We start from the raw sequence: 19,045 nt of genomic DNA, 5'->3' as shown, positions 1-19,045 counted from the left end.
TTGAACAAATTCAATAATGTCAATAAATGAATAATTAGTACAAGAATGTCGGCCGGTGGGCTTTCGACAATATATATATGAAAATTACTAGTCAGCTGTTAATTAAGTAAACACAACACAAAATGTTAATTTATTGAACTAGCCCCTGACACACATGGACTATTTTCTCCTGCCATACTGTTAACAGGCTGCGTCGTGGGTGTAGGCCATCATACAGTTTAAAGTAAGAAAATTGTGAAATCCTCCCACGTGATCTATGGATGCGAAGATCTGTATGGAGGGCCAAGTGTGATCTTGTGTGTGTGTTATTAAAATTACAAATGAAAGTGTTCAATTTCATGACAAAGTCCTCAAATTGCTTTTGATATCTTACACATACTGCTGATGGAGTCAAACATGATTTATGAGGGTACTTTCTGATCGAGTTTTGGAGATCTTTTGGAGGAATGGTGCCAAATAATACGCGAGCAGTAGGATTACGATTTAGAATTTCACGTTCAATGTCCAAAATTGTCAAAATGATGTTGTTGTATTTAGTATTTTTGTTGTTGTCTGAATAATCCGCAATATTGTCCGGAATATCGTTAATACCAGCACATATAACATATAGTTCATATCCAGAGTGGTCAAAATCCCGTAAAAATCGTGCGTGGTCCCCAAGCGTCGAACCCCGGGAAACTTTTAGAGTCAACTCGCCCAAACGAGCACCGGCAAATCTCGAGTCGGTGAAAACGATACACTTGTCCATAACCTACATTTACCTTACATATTCGCTTAAGATGACCTGAGGATTCTCCACCATGTAATGTTTATGCTTGGCTGTGAGGGAATTATCTAAAATGTACTATAAAACAGGAGAATCTTTGTAAACAGCTTCCATCTTTTATTCTTCTTTCCAACTAACTCGCAAAACGGATTCGGAGAATCCGGATCAAGTATAAACTAATAAAACAAAATTAGAAAATATAAAAATATCCGGAATTTGAATTATCTTTCTTTAAATCATAAACCAACTTAATTAAAATAATATGATTTCTAAAGACCAGTAATGTCATGTACATAACAACGTGATATAATCTCACATTGCCTGTCTGGATTTCATATTATGATGGATATCAAGATTATCTAACGGCGATATGACCTAATGACGGGTTCCTTTGGTTCACCGTTTCCCTGTCAAGCCTCCATTTTTTTAAATAAAACACTGTTGAAGAAATGATTATCCTCCGAATACCCCTTGTAGAATATTTTGCTCTTCGGAGATTTGCATGTCGACCATACACGCGGGTTACTACTTACGAGTGCGTCTGGTCCGCAGTGCATCTTGGGTATGTAACCCCGGTAGATAGAAACTTCAATTCAGCTCGATCGGTTGAGTGTAAGACTAGTAAGCCAGATATTCTGGGTTCGATCCTTTGTGGAGTCATTGAAATAAATTTAATTTATCATGCTCTCGGCTACATTTGCGCCCATGTAGGGACTCGGGAATTATATTTAGCGTTAATTGTGGAATCCTAGCTCTAACCTCTGGAAACTCGAGGGCGAGTTCTTCATGAGGAGAGGACAATGACAAGATGTTATTCTCATAAACGTATACAGTGTAGAGAAATACAATGGACTAGTATGTAGCCCTGGTAAATACTAGCCGCAATATACCGCTCGGCGAGAGAGATCGCCTCTTTAGCTCGATCGGTTGAGCGTAAGACAAGTAGTCCAGTAGTGCCGGGTTCGATCCCTAGCGGAGGAATTGAAATAAATTCAATTTGTAAATTTGTAAATCCCCTCCCCTCATGTGAGTTTCACTTTATTTCTAATCAGAGAAATGCCAAGGTCACGGGGACCTTGGTATCATTGATTTTTATAGTTTAAGTATGGATTAAAGGTTGGTGCGTTTTCAGGAAAATATAACATGAATTGTGTACATAAGCATTATATCAAGGTTGCCACCCTCTAGAGATGGCAAAGTGGGAGTGCAGTAATTTTTATCATATATTCTTTTTTCTAAACGTGAGATTTTGTCTCGCGTCGCGTGAGAGAGTTGTTCGTGGGAGAAAGCTTTGCATATCGTGAGTCTCCCACTGAGGACGTTGGAAGTGGCAACACTGATTTAATTGATTGCATAATCGTATTATTAGCCTGCGGCCTCGATGAACAAACTCTTAACAAGGTTCATATAGTCTCACGTATACCTCAACAAAAGACAATAATTGTATAGGGAATTTTCCATCTGAGTCATCTTTAGCAGGTCTTCTCATTGGGCGAACTTGATTCTGACGTGTCAGTGAGCTGGCGGAAAAGCGGAAAAATTACTTGATTGTGTCCGTAATATGCACGCGCAATTTCCTGCCGGTTTTGAAGCACCGGCAAACAAGATGGCGACGTGTTAAACCGAAAGATTAGGTTAAGTGAGAAGTAAAGAATTTCAACTTGTTTTGAGCCTGTCAGGCTATTTAAGTCATATATATTGCAAAATAAGTTGATTTTGAATGTTCTGCGGCGTTCGATGTTTACAATGCTTTTGGAATATGTTTATTCATATATAAATATATAATATAAATAAAAATAAATATGTTTTGGTCTATGTCGACCATATTGCAACTGAGCTGCTTTACATGAATGTACTTGCCGACGACAAACGGCAAGCTAGAATCAAGTTCGCCCATCGATAGGGTCTTTGTGAGGAAAATAGGAAATTGGCCAATGAAAACCTAGCAAATACTCCAGTCATTTTACAATGTTAGAAGTTACATGTTGTGAAATACGTCTGTACAACACAGACCTAAAAGCGTAAGGGCTTTTGGTTAATAATCAATCTGAATTGACGGCACAAGATCAATAAATTTAAACATATTCGGTCTGATATAAAATACTTCCTAAAATGTTGACCCAAATCATGAGTTTAATGGGCTTTCCATAATAAACGATATCCACTCTAAACATGATATTTATCTACATTTTGTGTTCGATTGTTATTTGTTTATCCTCGATGTAATTATTAGGATTTTTAATTAAGAAAACCAATACATGTTGTTGGAGGTTTTTTCTGCGCTTTTCGCCTTTGCGACCGCGAAAAAGCGAAAATAGCAGTGATCAGTCACCATAGCATTCAGTAAACACTAAAGTGTTACATGACTAATAATTCTTTCGTATAATTTCAGTCACCAACAAAAAAAATTGTTAGATGAAATATGTATACGGTATTGCTAACAAACTGCATTATTTATAGTAACTATCACATAGTCAACTACACTATAGTTTCTCACTAATCACATCACCAACCCTCTCTGACCTACTCACGTGGTATACATCACTTTGATCTGGGCTGTGTGAACCTAGGATGACCCCTTAACTCATTATTTATTAACATCTTTCTCTGAAAATGTGCATTGGTTTCCTTTGATAGGTATATCAACAAGTCGTATATAGTATTGTAGTAGTGTTTGATCAATTATCGCTCTCCTTGTTTTGATCGAACTTCTCACAATTACAAGCCCAAGGTAACCTTAAATTGGGTTTTTTTTAAATCCTTGTCTGTAGAAAATCCATTTTCAGCGCCCTAGCCGCTTCTATACTTGAGGGATTTTGATCACACTTCAGCAATTACAAAGGAGCATATTATCTCGGACAATTTTGAGTTTAAGGTTTGATAATCAATGCTACCGTTACTATTTTAATAAAATCTTTTCGGCATTATAGAGTCCTCATTCCTTGAAGAATTTTGCCCAAACTTCTTATACATGTAGTACAATGGACTATAATACATGGACAAGTTTTTGTCGCCGGGTTGTTGGGCCAAGGTCAAGGTGATTGTTACTATTTTTAGAAAATCCTTGTCAGCTCTCTACCAGCTTCATTCCTTGAGACATTTTATCAAACTTTTTTCACTTAAAAAGACCATAATGTCGTGAACGAGTTTGAGATTCAGGGAGGGATGTAAGGTCATGGTCACCATAACTATTATAAGAAAATCCCACTTTCATTTTACATAATTCCTCAGCCAAAATACTTACATTACAATTTCTTGTATTATCACATTAACAGTTACAAGCTGACGAGTACCAAAGGGTACCATCTTTACTAATCATTACAGTGTAATTGATAGACATGCCAGTATAGGGGACACGTATTGTTTTGGCAATTCTCAGTTCAGTGGCCCGTAATACTATAAGGGAGATAACTGTCCTATTTTAATGGTCAATCGCAACATCTCGGGGAAATTTCCGGCAACACTCGGAAATCTACTAGATTTCCGAGTGTTGCCGGAAATTTCCCCGAGTAGATTTCCGAGTGTTGCCGGAAATTTCCCCGAGATGTTGCGATTGTTTTAATGGTATGATCTTCGATAAGGGAGATAACCCTTCCATTTTAATGGTCAGTACTTGGACAAGGGATTTAACCTGCTGTGTAACGGCATGTAATTGGACATTGGAATTGACCGTACTATTTTAATGATATGAACCTGGACGAGGGGATTCTGTCCTATTTAAATGATCTGTACCTGGACGAGGAATTGGCCGAACTATATCAATGATAAGTGGAGGTATATTTTAACGGTGCTATCTTAAATAATTTGGAATTGGACAAGGATTTAGACAAGGGAGATAATATGTTATTTTAATGGTTTGGATTTACTCAAGGGAGATAACATGTTATTTTAATGGTTTGGATTTACTCAAGGGAGATAACATGTTATTTTAATGGTTTGGATTTAGACAAGGGAGATAACTTGTTATTGTACTGGCCTGGACATGGACAAAGCAGATAGTCTTGTGTTTTAATTAGCTGTATTTGTAAATTTTCTTCATTTGACAAGGGGGTTGGTCATATATTTTCTGTTCTTGTACAAAGATACCATCAACACGTTTAAATGTTCTTTGCTCGGAGAAGGGAGGTAACTCTGCTATTGAATGGTCTTAGGCAGATAGACGGGTTATTCTAGTAGTGTGTACTTAGGGAACAGATACGGTTTTTAATCGTTATTCAAATTTGGATACATTAAGAGCCAACAATAAATACACTTTATCACTGGAAAATCCCACGGTATCTTAAAATGTCGATTACCCTCCCACTACAAAATTCCCGATATGCGTACACTCCAATCCATACAAATGGTACGTCAAACCTTACCTGAAGCCAACTGCAGGTCGATTTGGTATAAATCTACATGTTATCGACAATAAAAAGATCAACTCCTATCGTAGGAAACACGGTCAGCCGATACAGCTTTAGGTCATTTATAATTCCCAGTAATTAGGTTTCTGTAGGCGGCTGTCCCTATGACGGTCATAGTGAACGTTGCACGTCAGAAATCTCCTCCTGATATAAATAATTCGTATCGATTGCCCGGCCAATTATCTCAACTGTTCATCCTGACGCGATTTTACATTGATCCTAATTTCCCGCGATAGAGAAAAAAAATTGTTTTATTTTGTACGATTTTGAGAATTGTACCTAATGAACAGTTTAATTTATTTGTAATTTACCCATATAAAACTGTTTAACTGTCCGTTTTTGTTTTTGTTTTTGTTTTTTTGTTTTTGTTTTTTTTGTTTGTTTTGTAATTATTATTTGATTTTCTGTTGACAAGGTCATGTAAATTTGTCCTTGTCAAAAGTCAAGTCTTTATTCTTACATATTAACTATCTAATTGGTATCTAGAAATCCAGCTCTATGCCGGGTCCAATAATGTTTTGTTATACAGTACCTAAATCCGGATGTATTCTATGTTTGGTTCAAACATTACGTTGTTGAAAAAGATGGCGGATTAACAAGCAGACGTCGAAGATGCTTCGTCGTGTCCTTTTTAATATATGTAGTTTACCTTGGAGGTAGGAGGACCATCCAATATCCCATTAGTACAGCGTTTAATAGGTTTTGCCTTAACAAATGAGTTTTCGTTTTGTCTATATCGCTAAAGACATCAGTAGAATAAGACCAGTTGAGTACCAGAAGTAAAAATCATCGGATGTGGAAGGAACAGGCCTAGCTATCAATCAGGATTTTAATGTTAGGCCGCTTTCCAGCGGATTTGACCTCAATCCTGAACGGTACATCTTTTTGAAGTAGTTCGACCGTTTTCTGTGTACCGGGGGTATCATGATACAGATTTCCTACCGCGATATACCAAGTATATCTGCTAGGTAGCGCATCGCAGAGTTGGTGTGATGAGTGTTTTGTCCAGTGAACATTAATCTTACCCAGAGTGCATTGCGGTCCCCGTAGTCCACAATGCACTCTGAGATTATCGTCGTGGTAGTTTAAAAGTGGGGTCTCCTTATAGTATCTACCTTCTTGGACAATATACGGAAGGTCTGTCATATTCCGTCAATGTGATTGACTTGTCCTACCTATGTACAGAGTAACTACAGCAAAAGACGGCTCGTAGGCCCAGTCTACTCAGGAACACAAACCGTCCTCTTCGCAACATTTCGGCCAATTCGGAATCCATTCTACGCAGCATTGGCCGATATATTGCCATTGAAACCTTTTAAATCTGTATGTTGCATTAGTCCGACTGAACTAAAGAAGCGCCATCTGACGGAAAGCAAGAATTCTGGATTTGCTTGAAGAACACACCAAGCCAACGTGAATTGTATGGCAATCATAGTGGATTAGAAGGTGATAAATTTAGAGCAACCGAAAAGGAATTTGACAATTTGAACATTTTTTACACTAAAGAGACACCGCGCACTCCATGAACAGAGTTATCCTTTCAATAAACCGCTGAGGTTTTATAAAGTGAGCGACCTACACTTATTGTTGTGATTTCTTATTTTCTTTTTCCTCTAAAACAATTCACAATCTTCTAGCCAATCAACAGAGACTTTACGAACAACGACATCATTAGTTATATGTTATTGGGTGATAAAAAGAATGCTTAACCAATAGAAATGCTTGTTTCAAGCAGATTTGTTGATACGAAACTATGTGATACTATTAAAACAACAAATGGGACGATGAAGAGAACCTGTCATGTTTGATGTATACTACGCTCCACTTGAGAACGAAGGTTCATCGAGCTCAGGGCTTAGAAGCTGAGATACCGACTTAGGACCACGCGTGAGGTCTTGTATTTTAGAATAATCAATTTTCACGTTGCCATATTGTCATAGCCCGATTCGTACTGTTTGTAGAAGTGGTTCTGGTGTTCTACGAGGACAAAGAGTCGTGTATCAAGTTCAGTTTAACTGTTAATAGAAGCAAGACTCGAATATTCGATCTGTAAGAAGTCCTGTGCCCAGTTTTAGAGCTTTGTGTATGGAGACCTTTTACGTGTGTTTTTCTTCTGTCGTATTTTGTTTCTTCCGTTGAGTACTTTTCTATAGGAGGCCCTTCCGTTGTATGCGTCGGATATTGTCTCTAAAGTAAACAGGGAATATTGGAAATGTTTCTAAGCACTTAACACTCAGAGATACAAAGATAGATTTGCGTATATTGAGATCTCGCGAGAATACCGGTTCAGATTTCCTGATATTTTGTCATATTCATAAATAGTTTATTCTGATATTACTACTTGCAATGGTCTCGTCACAATGACTAGGCAACGATATCCAACCATGTAATATTCATAATACACGTATTGACCGTTCGGAGTTTGTGACGCAGATATCATACAGGTAATATGTGTAAGGGAAGCGACTAATGTGCTTCCACTGGGGATCGAACCCGCGACCCTCGGCTTACTGGTCCACCGCTCTGCCGACTGAGCTAAAGGGAAATCCCCCTAGCTGGACGGCAATCGTGTCGTCATTTACACTTTTTACAATTAAAACCTGCAAAACACGTATATGGTCCGTAGAGTGATAAATGTTTACCAATTGACTCTGGTAATCATTTCTCTAAAGAAATTGACATATCCCATGCACGATACACGAACATGAAATTCCTGTTTGATTCTGACATTACAATGCTTAAACAGTTGTCTCCCTTACGTGTTAATGGATACTCTCTTAGGATCTGTCTATACTACTATCATGTCACGTGTTCTATAAAACCAAGAATTTGGCCAAGTATTGAGCAAGACGTTATGACATAACGAATCAGAAAGAAGTACATGTAGGTAGATAAGGCTAGGTAGACAAATGGCTATCCCGTGGAATTAGAGCCAGGTCGCTAATGGTAGCTAAATGTCAAGGGTAAATCACGGTATAAAACCGAGTTTACCTACCTAACTGAGATATTGTTACGACCAGTCACGTTATATTGTTTTACCTACATCGCCATGTTGGCTTTATATGTCATAACTTTCTCAATACTTGGCCAACTTCTTTTTGTGAACACTCGTTGGAAAGACTAAACATTTCTCTTTCTTTACGTTTAGATATTAATGAAGTGGGACTTACCACCCGTTATACATGTATATGAAAAAAAACAATTAAAAAAAACTTTTCCGATTTTCTCTACTGGGGAGTGACCAACCTTGATACTATATTACATCAATATGGACTGTGGGTTGGGAATTTTTTTGTGCCATGTCCCCGAGCTCTAAACATGAGTATTTTACTTGAAATGAGGCAACTCTATTTGCCATGAAGATTTGGAATTGTTGATATATGAGTAAAAACCCGGCCCTAATTATTACATTACAGCGCCTGGCACAGGATTCTGTCGTCGATAGGAAACACTTCCTCAATTTAACACCGGATATTGCTACCATGTCACTCTAATATAAGAATATCGATATTTATGAAATGATGACATCTAGATTGCAAGAGTTTCTTGTGTTTGTATGATTTTAGCTCCGTATTTCTGATATGAAATCATTGCTACAATAACAGATTAGATACAGTTATTTTTTTCTAATATCATACAGTCACAGTTAAGATTTACTTGTTGTTGTTTTTTTATATATCATACAGTCACAGTTAATATTTACTTGTTTTTTAATATCATACAGTTACAGTTAATATTTATTTGGTTTCTTTTATATCATACAGTTAATATTTATCTGTTTTTTTTATATCATACAGTCACAGTTAATATTTACTTGTTTTTTAAATATCATACAGTTACAGTTAATGTTTATTTGTTTTTTTTATATCACGCAGTCACAGTTAATATTTATTTGTTTTTTTATATCAAACAGTCACAGTTAATATTTATTTGTTTTTTTTATATCATACAGTCACAGTTAATATTTATTTTTTTATATCATACAGTCATGCTTGGTTTTCGTTTGTTTTCATTAGTTTACTGCCAATCGACAAATCAAGTAGCTTGGTAAAAATCACTAGAATAGTCAACAATGTGAGTTGGTGTTGCTGCATCATTACGCTTTGAGGTCATGACGAGCAAATGCTGATTTTACATAATAACAACCGTTAAGGCTCGTAATTCAAACATTACTTGACGGAATTTGCCGAGATGTTGCGATTGTGGTTTTCCAGTCATATGTATCGCTTTCTGAAGGGCGAAACAATATTGGAACTTTATAAACATGCAAGTGATCACGTGTATCACACTATTGTAGTAAACCTAAAAGACTGGTATTACAACTACACATACACGGTAACAATCTGTATATTTATGCCATTTCTTCTCATAAATGGTAAAATGGGTTTAAGAAATAGCTAAACCAGAGCATATACATTAAAAATGCAAAACACGGTTGCGGACTTGTGTAGCTAAGGGAAAGTCTTGGGTTTTTACAATATATTGCGCCCGATAACATTTTCAATCGTAATTTTACAGTTAAAGAAGCCTTGATATAATATTATTTTATTTACAGGTTGTCAACAAGATGATGTACACAGGAAGCTCAGATCATACCGGAAGAGCATGGGTAACGGAGTTTGGAGACTGTACCCGGGTGTATAAAGGTCACAAACACACAGTGAGCGTCATCAAGGTCAGGGACGGGCTAGGTCAGTATGAGCTAGGAACAGTGAAATAGCAATAGCAATATTTCGTTAAATCCGAGCCTTGACGGAATTTACCGAGATGTTGCGATTGGGATTTAACAGATTACATTAGTATACAGTTACGAACAGTGAATACTAATATACTTATAAGAACTATTAGGCCTACTCTTAAGGCATTATGAAGGCATCATTGTCGGTTTTAATTGATATATCTATATAATATGTAATGAAAAAACATTAATCTTTTTCTATGAGAAATTCAATTTTGATGTTGAAAATCGATGGGTAATTATTATCGGTACGATAGTATTGAGTTGGCGAAAAACAAGTCAATGTCTCCTAAAATACAATAATGACAGTGAAAACAAAACAATGTATTAAAGACATCTTTAAATTTGGTAGCCGTCTCCCTGAAAACTGAACATATATTTTCACCTGAATGTCGTAGATCCTGACTTAAACAATGATTTGGAGGAGATACGTGCAGTCAGACCACTGCTAAAAATCACATATATTTCTGGCGGGAATTATTTTCGCGTTAATATGCGAGGAGAGACAATCGCGAATTCAAATTCTTCACGATCATTTGTACGAAAATAACACCTTTGGATGGCGGCCAAGCTATCGGTTTCCGATATAAGAGTCTTGCAGAGTTTATGCCCCTAACAGTTCATTATTTGCAAATTTAAAGTTATTTCTAGATCAGTGTTCGCGAAATCATGTATTAGCGAGTATTTTTTCTATAGCCATAAAAAAAAACCCGCCTATGCCAAACACCAGAAACGATCATTCGGATCACCCTCGCCTGTATTGAAAAAAAGGACTTCCGGATGCACAATCGGAACCCCTCGTCATTTTCTCCGAAGACTCGCAGACGGAGGCGAGGTGTTCCGATTGTCGGATGCAGAAACGATTCCACTGTGTATCGGGCACACGCGAACATCACTACTTTGAGCATTTAATGATACATGTGAAAAGCCATGTTTCAATTTTATAAAGTACCCAGTATTCCCTGTGGACTCCTATATTCTTTGGACGATTCCGCGTTATTTAGAAGCGTAAACATTAACATGAGTCTAGTAAAAACCTCCAGGTACTGGCCGGAGACAGATTTGTATCGATCTTATTCATTGTAATTATTTTGTTAGTTACTGATATATCCTAAAGATTAGACCCCTGGCCCGTCAGTATCATGTGGACTACAATACACAAAGTTTAGTATACACCATCTTGTATTTAGTGGATTTACCATACTTCAACTGGAAATTGGTTGCATCTAATTTTTATGGTAAGGAACTGGATACAGACGAAAATTCCGGATATATTTCATAACAAGAGGATGAAGACAATCTTATTTATTCTCTACATGAAGAGGGTACACTCTGCCTGTTTTTCTTTTGCTAACACGTTTGGGAGATCCCGACAAATGTGATTTCCCTGTGAATATCTCAAGTGTGTCATCAACATGTTCAGAATTTTAGAATTTCCAAATGAAATTCTAAGGTATTGTGAGAAACCTACAATTCTTAAGCATTTCATTGCATCTTGTCCAGAAATAAGCATGGATTTGACTGATCATCGCCAAGGCATATTATACTCATTTCTTACGAATGAAACCCTGCTACTATCAAGCGTATTCTGTTTTTAAAATAGGCTTTGCTTCGCCTTTCGGACCGTGTCAATAAACCACGGAAATAATGTTCAAAATAGGCAGAATTATTTATACAGCATTAAAAGCATTGATTTATACCTGGCGAGATCTGTAGGGTCTCGTTACCAGGAGAGAGTCAGCGTCCTGTATCAATACACTACACGATCGGTAATGTTTTATTTCCCCGCGTGACCTCTATAGAAACCCTATTAACATGCGATCGTATAGCTCTGGTTGTGTTGTATAAAATATACTCAAAAGATAGCAGTATAACGCACGCAGTGTAATGTATATATGCTCAAAACAGTAGTCCAATCACTCACGGAGTGTAATGTATATATGCTTAAAACAGTAGTCCAATCACTCACGGAGTGTAATGTTGGTACTCATAAAAGATGTTCTCCAAAACAGGAAGATTGGTAGAATAACGGGTAGAGAGGATACTGAAGTGTTCAAGTTTAAATGAATTGAAATTATACCACAAAAAGTTAACTGTTAACATTAATTTAACAATGTGATGAGATCTGTAGTAAACGGTTTGAAGCATAAATACTCAAATTTTATAAACGTACATGCATTGTATTTTAGCGGTAACCTTATTTTAGCCCTTTGCGCGTGGAATGAATTGAGCTAAATCATAATGCTTATTGCACTTTCTTTACTGTTTTTATGGAAAATTATTTTGGTGTGCCAATTCATCATTGCGCTACTTTGTTAAAATTTGAAAATGCACTAAAATTTGAGTACACCAAAATAAGTTAATTTACAGTAAGTTCATTATATGTGGTATTTGCCTACATGAGACAGTGTACTACAGTTTGTAGTGATTCGGTCAGAGTAGGAATACAACTAAAGGTGTCTTGAGTAAGCAAACATGGCTGCAGATAAATTTCAGCATTATTGTTTTTAGCTTTTAAACTTTATTTATAAAGGACATCAAGGAAAAGTAAAGCAACTTTACGAATATGAAATTGAGAGATTAAAAATGTATTGTGACCATTGTCAAAAAACGAAGGGTTTCGCCAAAGTGTAACTTTAATTTGAATCTTTTGAATTCAGATATATTCTAATGCATTAATATTACACAAAAGGTTCGGACACAAGTTATCGTGTCATTATCTGTTATAAGCGTAATGTACATGTGCTTCAGCATACGTTGCATTTCGGGGGATAAAAAAAGAACAACAAAAAAAAACATTTGTCTCGCTGTGGTGTTTATTTGTTTGTTGTGTTCATCGCCCAGCGAACAGCCAGGGTCATTTTGAGGTGGGGTATCTTGTAGTAGTTGGTGACTACCTCACTGAACAACATACGGGAAGGCCGCTGCATGCCATCCAAGGCAATTAAGGCAAAGTGTCCTTTGACTAAACCACGACTGTACAGACCGGTGCTTTTCTCAACTTTTCGATAAGCACAAGCCAAAACGTTATGAAGCAAATTGTGTACGGAATAAGTCTCGGAAATAATGTCAACAAAAACTATTACTATTACACTTTTGTGGCTCTAGTCGCTTTAAGCACAGAACATATTTATTTACGTTATGGTCCGGATGGTATTCAACTGGTAATATTTACAAAGTTATCAGGCGTTCCCTAAGATTTTGCCCTAAAAATGACCCCAGAAAGCAAACAAAATAAATAAAAGAACTAATTAAATTAAAGGTTGATAATATTTGTTTATATTCCCTACATCATGTAAAGCCACTATAAGGATTGTCAGTCAATATCGTATTTGTATTTTGTGTACTCGGTTACTCCCCGTGAGTTGATTTTGGTTTAATCAGAGTTGACTATCGATTCCATTGCCAGTAGGTAAAATACAAGTTCGCTAATGGACTTATATATATCTGATATTAAGGGGTATTAGATATTTTCAAACAAGATATGGCTTCCGAGGACTCTGCTTTGTGTTTCCGAATTAGAATCCGAAACAAAAAGGACACACCACCAGGAATGGAAGGTTTTAACATGATCACTCCATTACTAGTAACTGGCTTGTTATTGAAGTTGCAACATCGGAAACGTAATATGTATAATCAAAATAAGATTTGTTTTTTTATCTTAAACTATCTTCAGACTTTTTGTCCGCCAAAATCATCTATAGAACCATGTTTCACTTTGTCCGCACGATTCCTTGAATGAACTTTTGAAATAGACAAAGTGAGAAAAAAAACGGTCATAGATAAAAACATCGTTGACCTGTTTGGAATGTCGTTATTTGTGCTATGAACGTCACTATAGAGAGGAAAAACATAGACACTCATTAATGAAAAGGTCGCAATGTCATTTGAATATATTGATTTATATTTACATAAATGTGCGTCATTGGCAGAGATATTATGGGTTAGTCGCGTTCTTTGTGACAATATCGACTTTAGTTTGTCAATATTCACATTTACATTCCTGTGCGGAAGTCCTACAATAGTAACACCACAAGACACCTGGTCCGCCATTAGACTGGATTACCTGCCGTAGTTTTTCTACTCTCCGCTAGGCTTCGCTTCGAAAATACAATATTCATGAGCGCAGCCTAGCGGAGAGAAATGGTACTAAGGCAGGTAATCCAGTCTAGATCCGCCATAGGCCTGTTTGTATAACATACCGGGCGATCTGGAAAATCAAGCGTCTTCAAAACATTGACGCCTTTGACGTCATTTCATTATGTTACTAGTACTCAATATGACTAAGTATAGTCATGTTGTGAAAGGTTTTGTAAAATGTTTTCATTGTATGTAGCAATTGTATTGTATATTACTGGCTTCAAATAATAGAAAAAACCGGCAGATTCGTTATGTAAATCAGACAGTATTAATCTGCTTCTCTTCGTTAAAGATACAGGTGAAACTCAGCTAATGATATATTTAGGTAGTTTAGGTTTTATATTCTAAGACATGTTTATATGATAATGTTTTTGTTTATTCTGAATACGATTACATTGTGTGACAGGGTATGAGCCTGGAATATTCGTGTATGAAGACGAAATTCACGGGTTCCCATGTCATTTGCTCACTCTACACCTTGCTGTCATATCCACTATAATAAACATAAAAAATAAAACACTTTTTATTACTTATATTAAAATAGTCTTATATATTACGCCAATCTTTAAAACTGGACCATCAACAGAATAACTGCCGTTTTGATGTCACATGACCCACTGGGTGTTAGCCTGAGGTACTGGTTGTTACAGGCGTATGGTAACAACTGCCAATTAGCATTGTGTCAATGGGAAAATGCGGAGCCAAAGTAAATATTCGTGTATGAAGATGAAATTAATTCATTATGTAAATTGGGATCTTAAATGAATGTCAATTATATGGTATATATTTAAATCTTTCAGTACTATGATATACCTTCATATTCCATATTGTATTGACACGAGTGTGAGATTCTATTTATCGCAAAACTCTCTAATTGATTTTCCAATCAGACAGGTTAACTGGTAATTTCGGCTGAAACGGTAAGTTCTCAACAATCAAATCATATGACGTCATCATGATGTCATTTATGTATGACGTCACACTAGTATTATAACACATGTGTCTTACAATACTCGTGACATGACCATGCCAGAATAAAAATTATGTGATAAATCATGTTTGAAGATATCTATTCACTCATTAACACATCCGAATTTCCAGTGTACACTGCCTGTGGCGACGGCGTTGCCCGTTGCTATGACGCCAAATCAGGATCGCAGAAACGGGAATTCAATGGCAGTACGTCCTCAGTCAGCGCTTTACAGGTGATCAGAATGTCAAGCTGCATCCCCTTTCCTTCTTTCAGCGTGACCTCTTGATGTTTTAAACCTTTTCCTGTGTCTGGTTGTTTCTTATAATGCAATGCATGACTTTTTTTTTCTATTTCTAAGCAAGACATTTCTCGTATTGGTCATATGTGTTATTGTTGTGCCGTTTCAATTGAAATTTTTGATTAAGTCAAATAAATTTGTGGGGATCAATATCAGGTCATGTAGATGAATATCTCGTATCCGGTCGTTTTGGTGACCTCGCGGACATAGTCAGACCGGGTTGTGAATGACTCGTATCCGGTTAGTATGGTGACCTCTTAGATACAGTCAGACCGGGTTGTGAATGAATCTCGTATCCAGTCAATATGGTGACCTCGTAGATACAGTCAGACCGGGATGTTAATTACTTGTATCCGGTTAGTATGGTGACATCTTAGACACAGTCAGAAAGGTAATGTTAATGACTCATATCCGGTCAATATGGTGACCTCGTAGATACAGTCAGACCGGGGTGTGAATGACCCTCTTATCCGGTCAGTATGGTGACCTCGCGGACACAGTCAGATCGGTATGTGAATGACCAGCTTGTCAGTAAAGTATTCCCACAGAGGGAAATAACTAAATAGATAGTATTAGTCGACTGTTTTATACTATGTATCAATTGGCGTTGTGATTTGCTTTCTGTCTGACGGCATCAAAACATTGGTGTCACGTGACGACAGAGCAACAAGTGAGGCTTAATTCAATGGAAAACTAAAATAACGAATTTGAGAATAGATAACCTCGGTATCTCAACGGGGTTAAAGGGGTGACAGACTGATTTCTGTACGGTTCCTTATTTAAGAACGAGAAAGAAAAAATCGATATCCCACCGCTGCCACCAATATCACAACGCAAGAACCCAATGTACACTTTACATCCAGAATAAGATTTTTTTTTTAAATTGCAAAATATCTCAAACAATGGATTGTTAGTTAAGGTATCCGGCGATAGGAGTTTTAGCATACAACTGCTAACAATTCTCTCTAACTGGTTGCTAACGTGTTCCTATAAAGCTTTATAGTCATCTTAGTAATGCGGCTTTAACTTTGTGTACTCTTTATAACATGCATGCTTAGTTTTTAACATCTTATTTACTCTTGTAGTAGCTGGTAACTACCCTACCAAAGGACATTACCACGGCAGCGCATAACCGTCTTTGATATCGGCATACATACATATAGGGCTCGAACTACATATCTCTGTTTTTTCTTGACTAGAGTTTGCCGACTGCGCTACCGCGGCTCCTTGCTGTTTAGAGTTTCTTTCTTTAAATCTAAAAATACCTGCATGTTAGTTCTTGACTTTCAGAATTTCCTTTTTGCATGACTCCGCTCCAGCTCGAAGACAAACCTTAGAGGAGTTTTGAAAGGCTTACTCACTTGTTCAAAGCTGAAAATATTCTTTGTTTATTAGTCTGTAAATGTAATTGAATTAAACATGCAAGTGTGAAATAGCAGGTTGTAGGGTGGTGCATTGTATAGGTGGGTTGTTTTGTCCTTCGCTAAGCCGGGTAGGTTTCGACTCCCCTATCGGCCTTGGAAAGGTAACGCGTCACTTTCCGACCAGGTGGCACTTCTCAGGGAACCCCTGGGATTCTTCCTGTTCAAAAGCCCCTGTGACTTTCACTTCCAGAAACTCGACAATGCAAATCACTGTAAAAGTACGTAAAATTATTCCAGACATGTGGGAAGCAACGACTACTTAGTACATTATAAATACTACCCAGTATGTCGCTTTGAACAAATGAGTATGTCTTCTTTCTCTATCTCATTGCCCGGATGTACCGGTGTTTCTCTTACATTCTATCTTGTATGTTCTATAGTCTACACAGGTTCGGGGGACTCAACTGTTAGACAGTACGACACAAAAACAGCTTGTTTAACGCATGTCTTCCAGGACACAGAGACATCCGTAAGCAGTCTGGAGGTATGGCACATGTGTAAACGAATGGATAAAACACACATGTGTCACGAAGTAGCTAGAGATATTGCACGTATATGTCCGAATATACCTGTTACAACGTTTGAAAACTGTAAAAGGGCGGCCACGAGCCCACTATATGTATAAACACATGTTACAAACTCACTACATGTACACACACGTGTTACAAGCTCACTATATGTATAAACACGTGTTTCAAGCTCACTATATGTATAAACACGTGTTTCAAGCTCACTATATGTATAAACACGTGTTACAAGCTCACCATATGTATAATCACCTGTTACAAGCTCACTATATCATAACCACCTGTTACAAGCTCACTTTATGTATAAGCCCCTGTTACAAGCTCACTTTATGTATAAACACGTGTTACAAGCTCACTATATGTATAAACATGTGTTACAAGCTCACTATATCATAACCACCTGTTACAACCTCACTTTATGTATAAACACCTGTTACAAGCTCACTTTATGTATAAACACGTGTTACAAGCTCACTATATGTATAAACATATGTTACAAGCTCGCTATATCATAAACACCTGTTACAAGCTCACGTTATGTATAAACACCTGCTACAAGCTCACTACAGGTATAAACACGTATAACAAGCTCACTACAGGTATAAACACGTATTTCAAGCTCACTACAGGTATAAACACGTATAACAAGCTCACTACAGGTATAAACACGTATAGCAAGCTCACTACAGGTATAAACACGTATAACAAGCTCACTACAGGTATAAACACGTATAACAAGCTCACTACAGGTATAAACGCGTGTCACAAGCTCACTACAGGTATAAACACGTGTCACAAGCTCACTACACATATAAAACACATGTCGTAAACATGTTGCTAAATGTATAACACCACACCTGTATTGATTATACGAACTGATATAAAATATTAATTTCCCTCGTCACCACATCGTGGTCTGCCTTTATTGATTACGATTTTTTTGATATCACCTGTTCAAATCCAAATAGACTTTTATTGATTTTCAGTTACCCGTGAAGGCATATCTATATTTTACTTATAATATATATCAGTTTCCATGTCGTTTTCCCTGTTGATTTATTCCGAAATCCCTATAAATATTCTATTGTGTACTCACATGACGCACGTGTTGCAATATTCAGATCATAGTAATAATCGGAACTCATCGAATGATACTGGAAGAGGTCCTATTGAAATACTATTGTGAGGAAAATCTGATTTTGATTAGTCTCGCACGACTACTTGTTTTACTGTTGTTATCAGTGACTCACTCCCCTCGATCGCTCATTTGAAATTCAAATGTTGTGATTTATATCAAATTAGCGTATAATGTCTTCGCTACCTGAAAATGATGTTATTGGATAGGTTTGGAGGCATATAAGAGCATACCAGTACTTGAAATACAGTAACACTGATACAGTGGACTGGTGAACCCCTACCTGGGAAACTACACTCGGGAATGGCCACCTTGTTACACCTGTAATACTATGTTATTTTATTTTAGCAGGAGTATATTTTTTATTAGCAAATCTCAAGGCCCTACTGATTATTCTTGTGTAACCCTGGTAAATACTAGCCTCAATATACCACTCGGCTAGAGAGATCTTCTCTTTAGCTCGATCGGTTGAGCGTAAGACTAGTAAGCCAGAGGTCCCGGGTTCGATCCCTAGCGGAGGCAGTGATTTAAATTTAATTTATCATGCGCTCTGTTACAATGGCGCCCATGTAGGGACTCGGGAATGATACTCATCGCTGCTTGCGAAAGCATCGCTGTTACCCCTGGAAACTCGTGGA

The 19,045-nt window shown here is 37.1% G+C and overlaps 1 protein-coding gene across 1 annotated transcript in view; it reads left to right on the top strand.

Annotated features, from left to right (window-relative positions):
- Window positions 1-19,045, top strand: part of LOC117317731 (WD repeat-containing protein 86-like) — a 62,299-nt gene that overhangs the window by 40,015 nt on the left and 3,239 nt on the right. Inside the window, exons 2-3 of the mRNA XM_033872638.1 lie at window positions 9,728-9,863; window positions 15,152-15,255. Of these exons, the coding sequence (XP_033728529.1) occupies window positions 9,728-9,863; window positions 15,152-15,255 (240 nt within the window). The remainder of the gene's footprint in view (window positions 1-9,727; window positions 9,864-15,151; window positions 15,256-19,045) is intronic.

The sequence above is a fragment of the Pecten maximus genome, chromosome 19, assembly GCF_902652985.1.
Source record: "Pecten maximus chromosome 19, xPecMax1.1, whole genome shotgun sequence".
NCBI classification, from domain to species: domain Eukaryota; kingdom Metazoa; phylum Mollusca; class Bivalvia; order Pectinida; family Pectinidae; genus Pecten; species Pecten maximus.
This window is presented reverse-complemented; position numbering and strand designations above follow the sequence as displayed.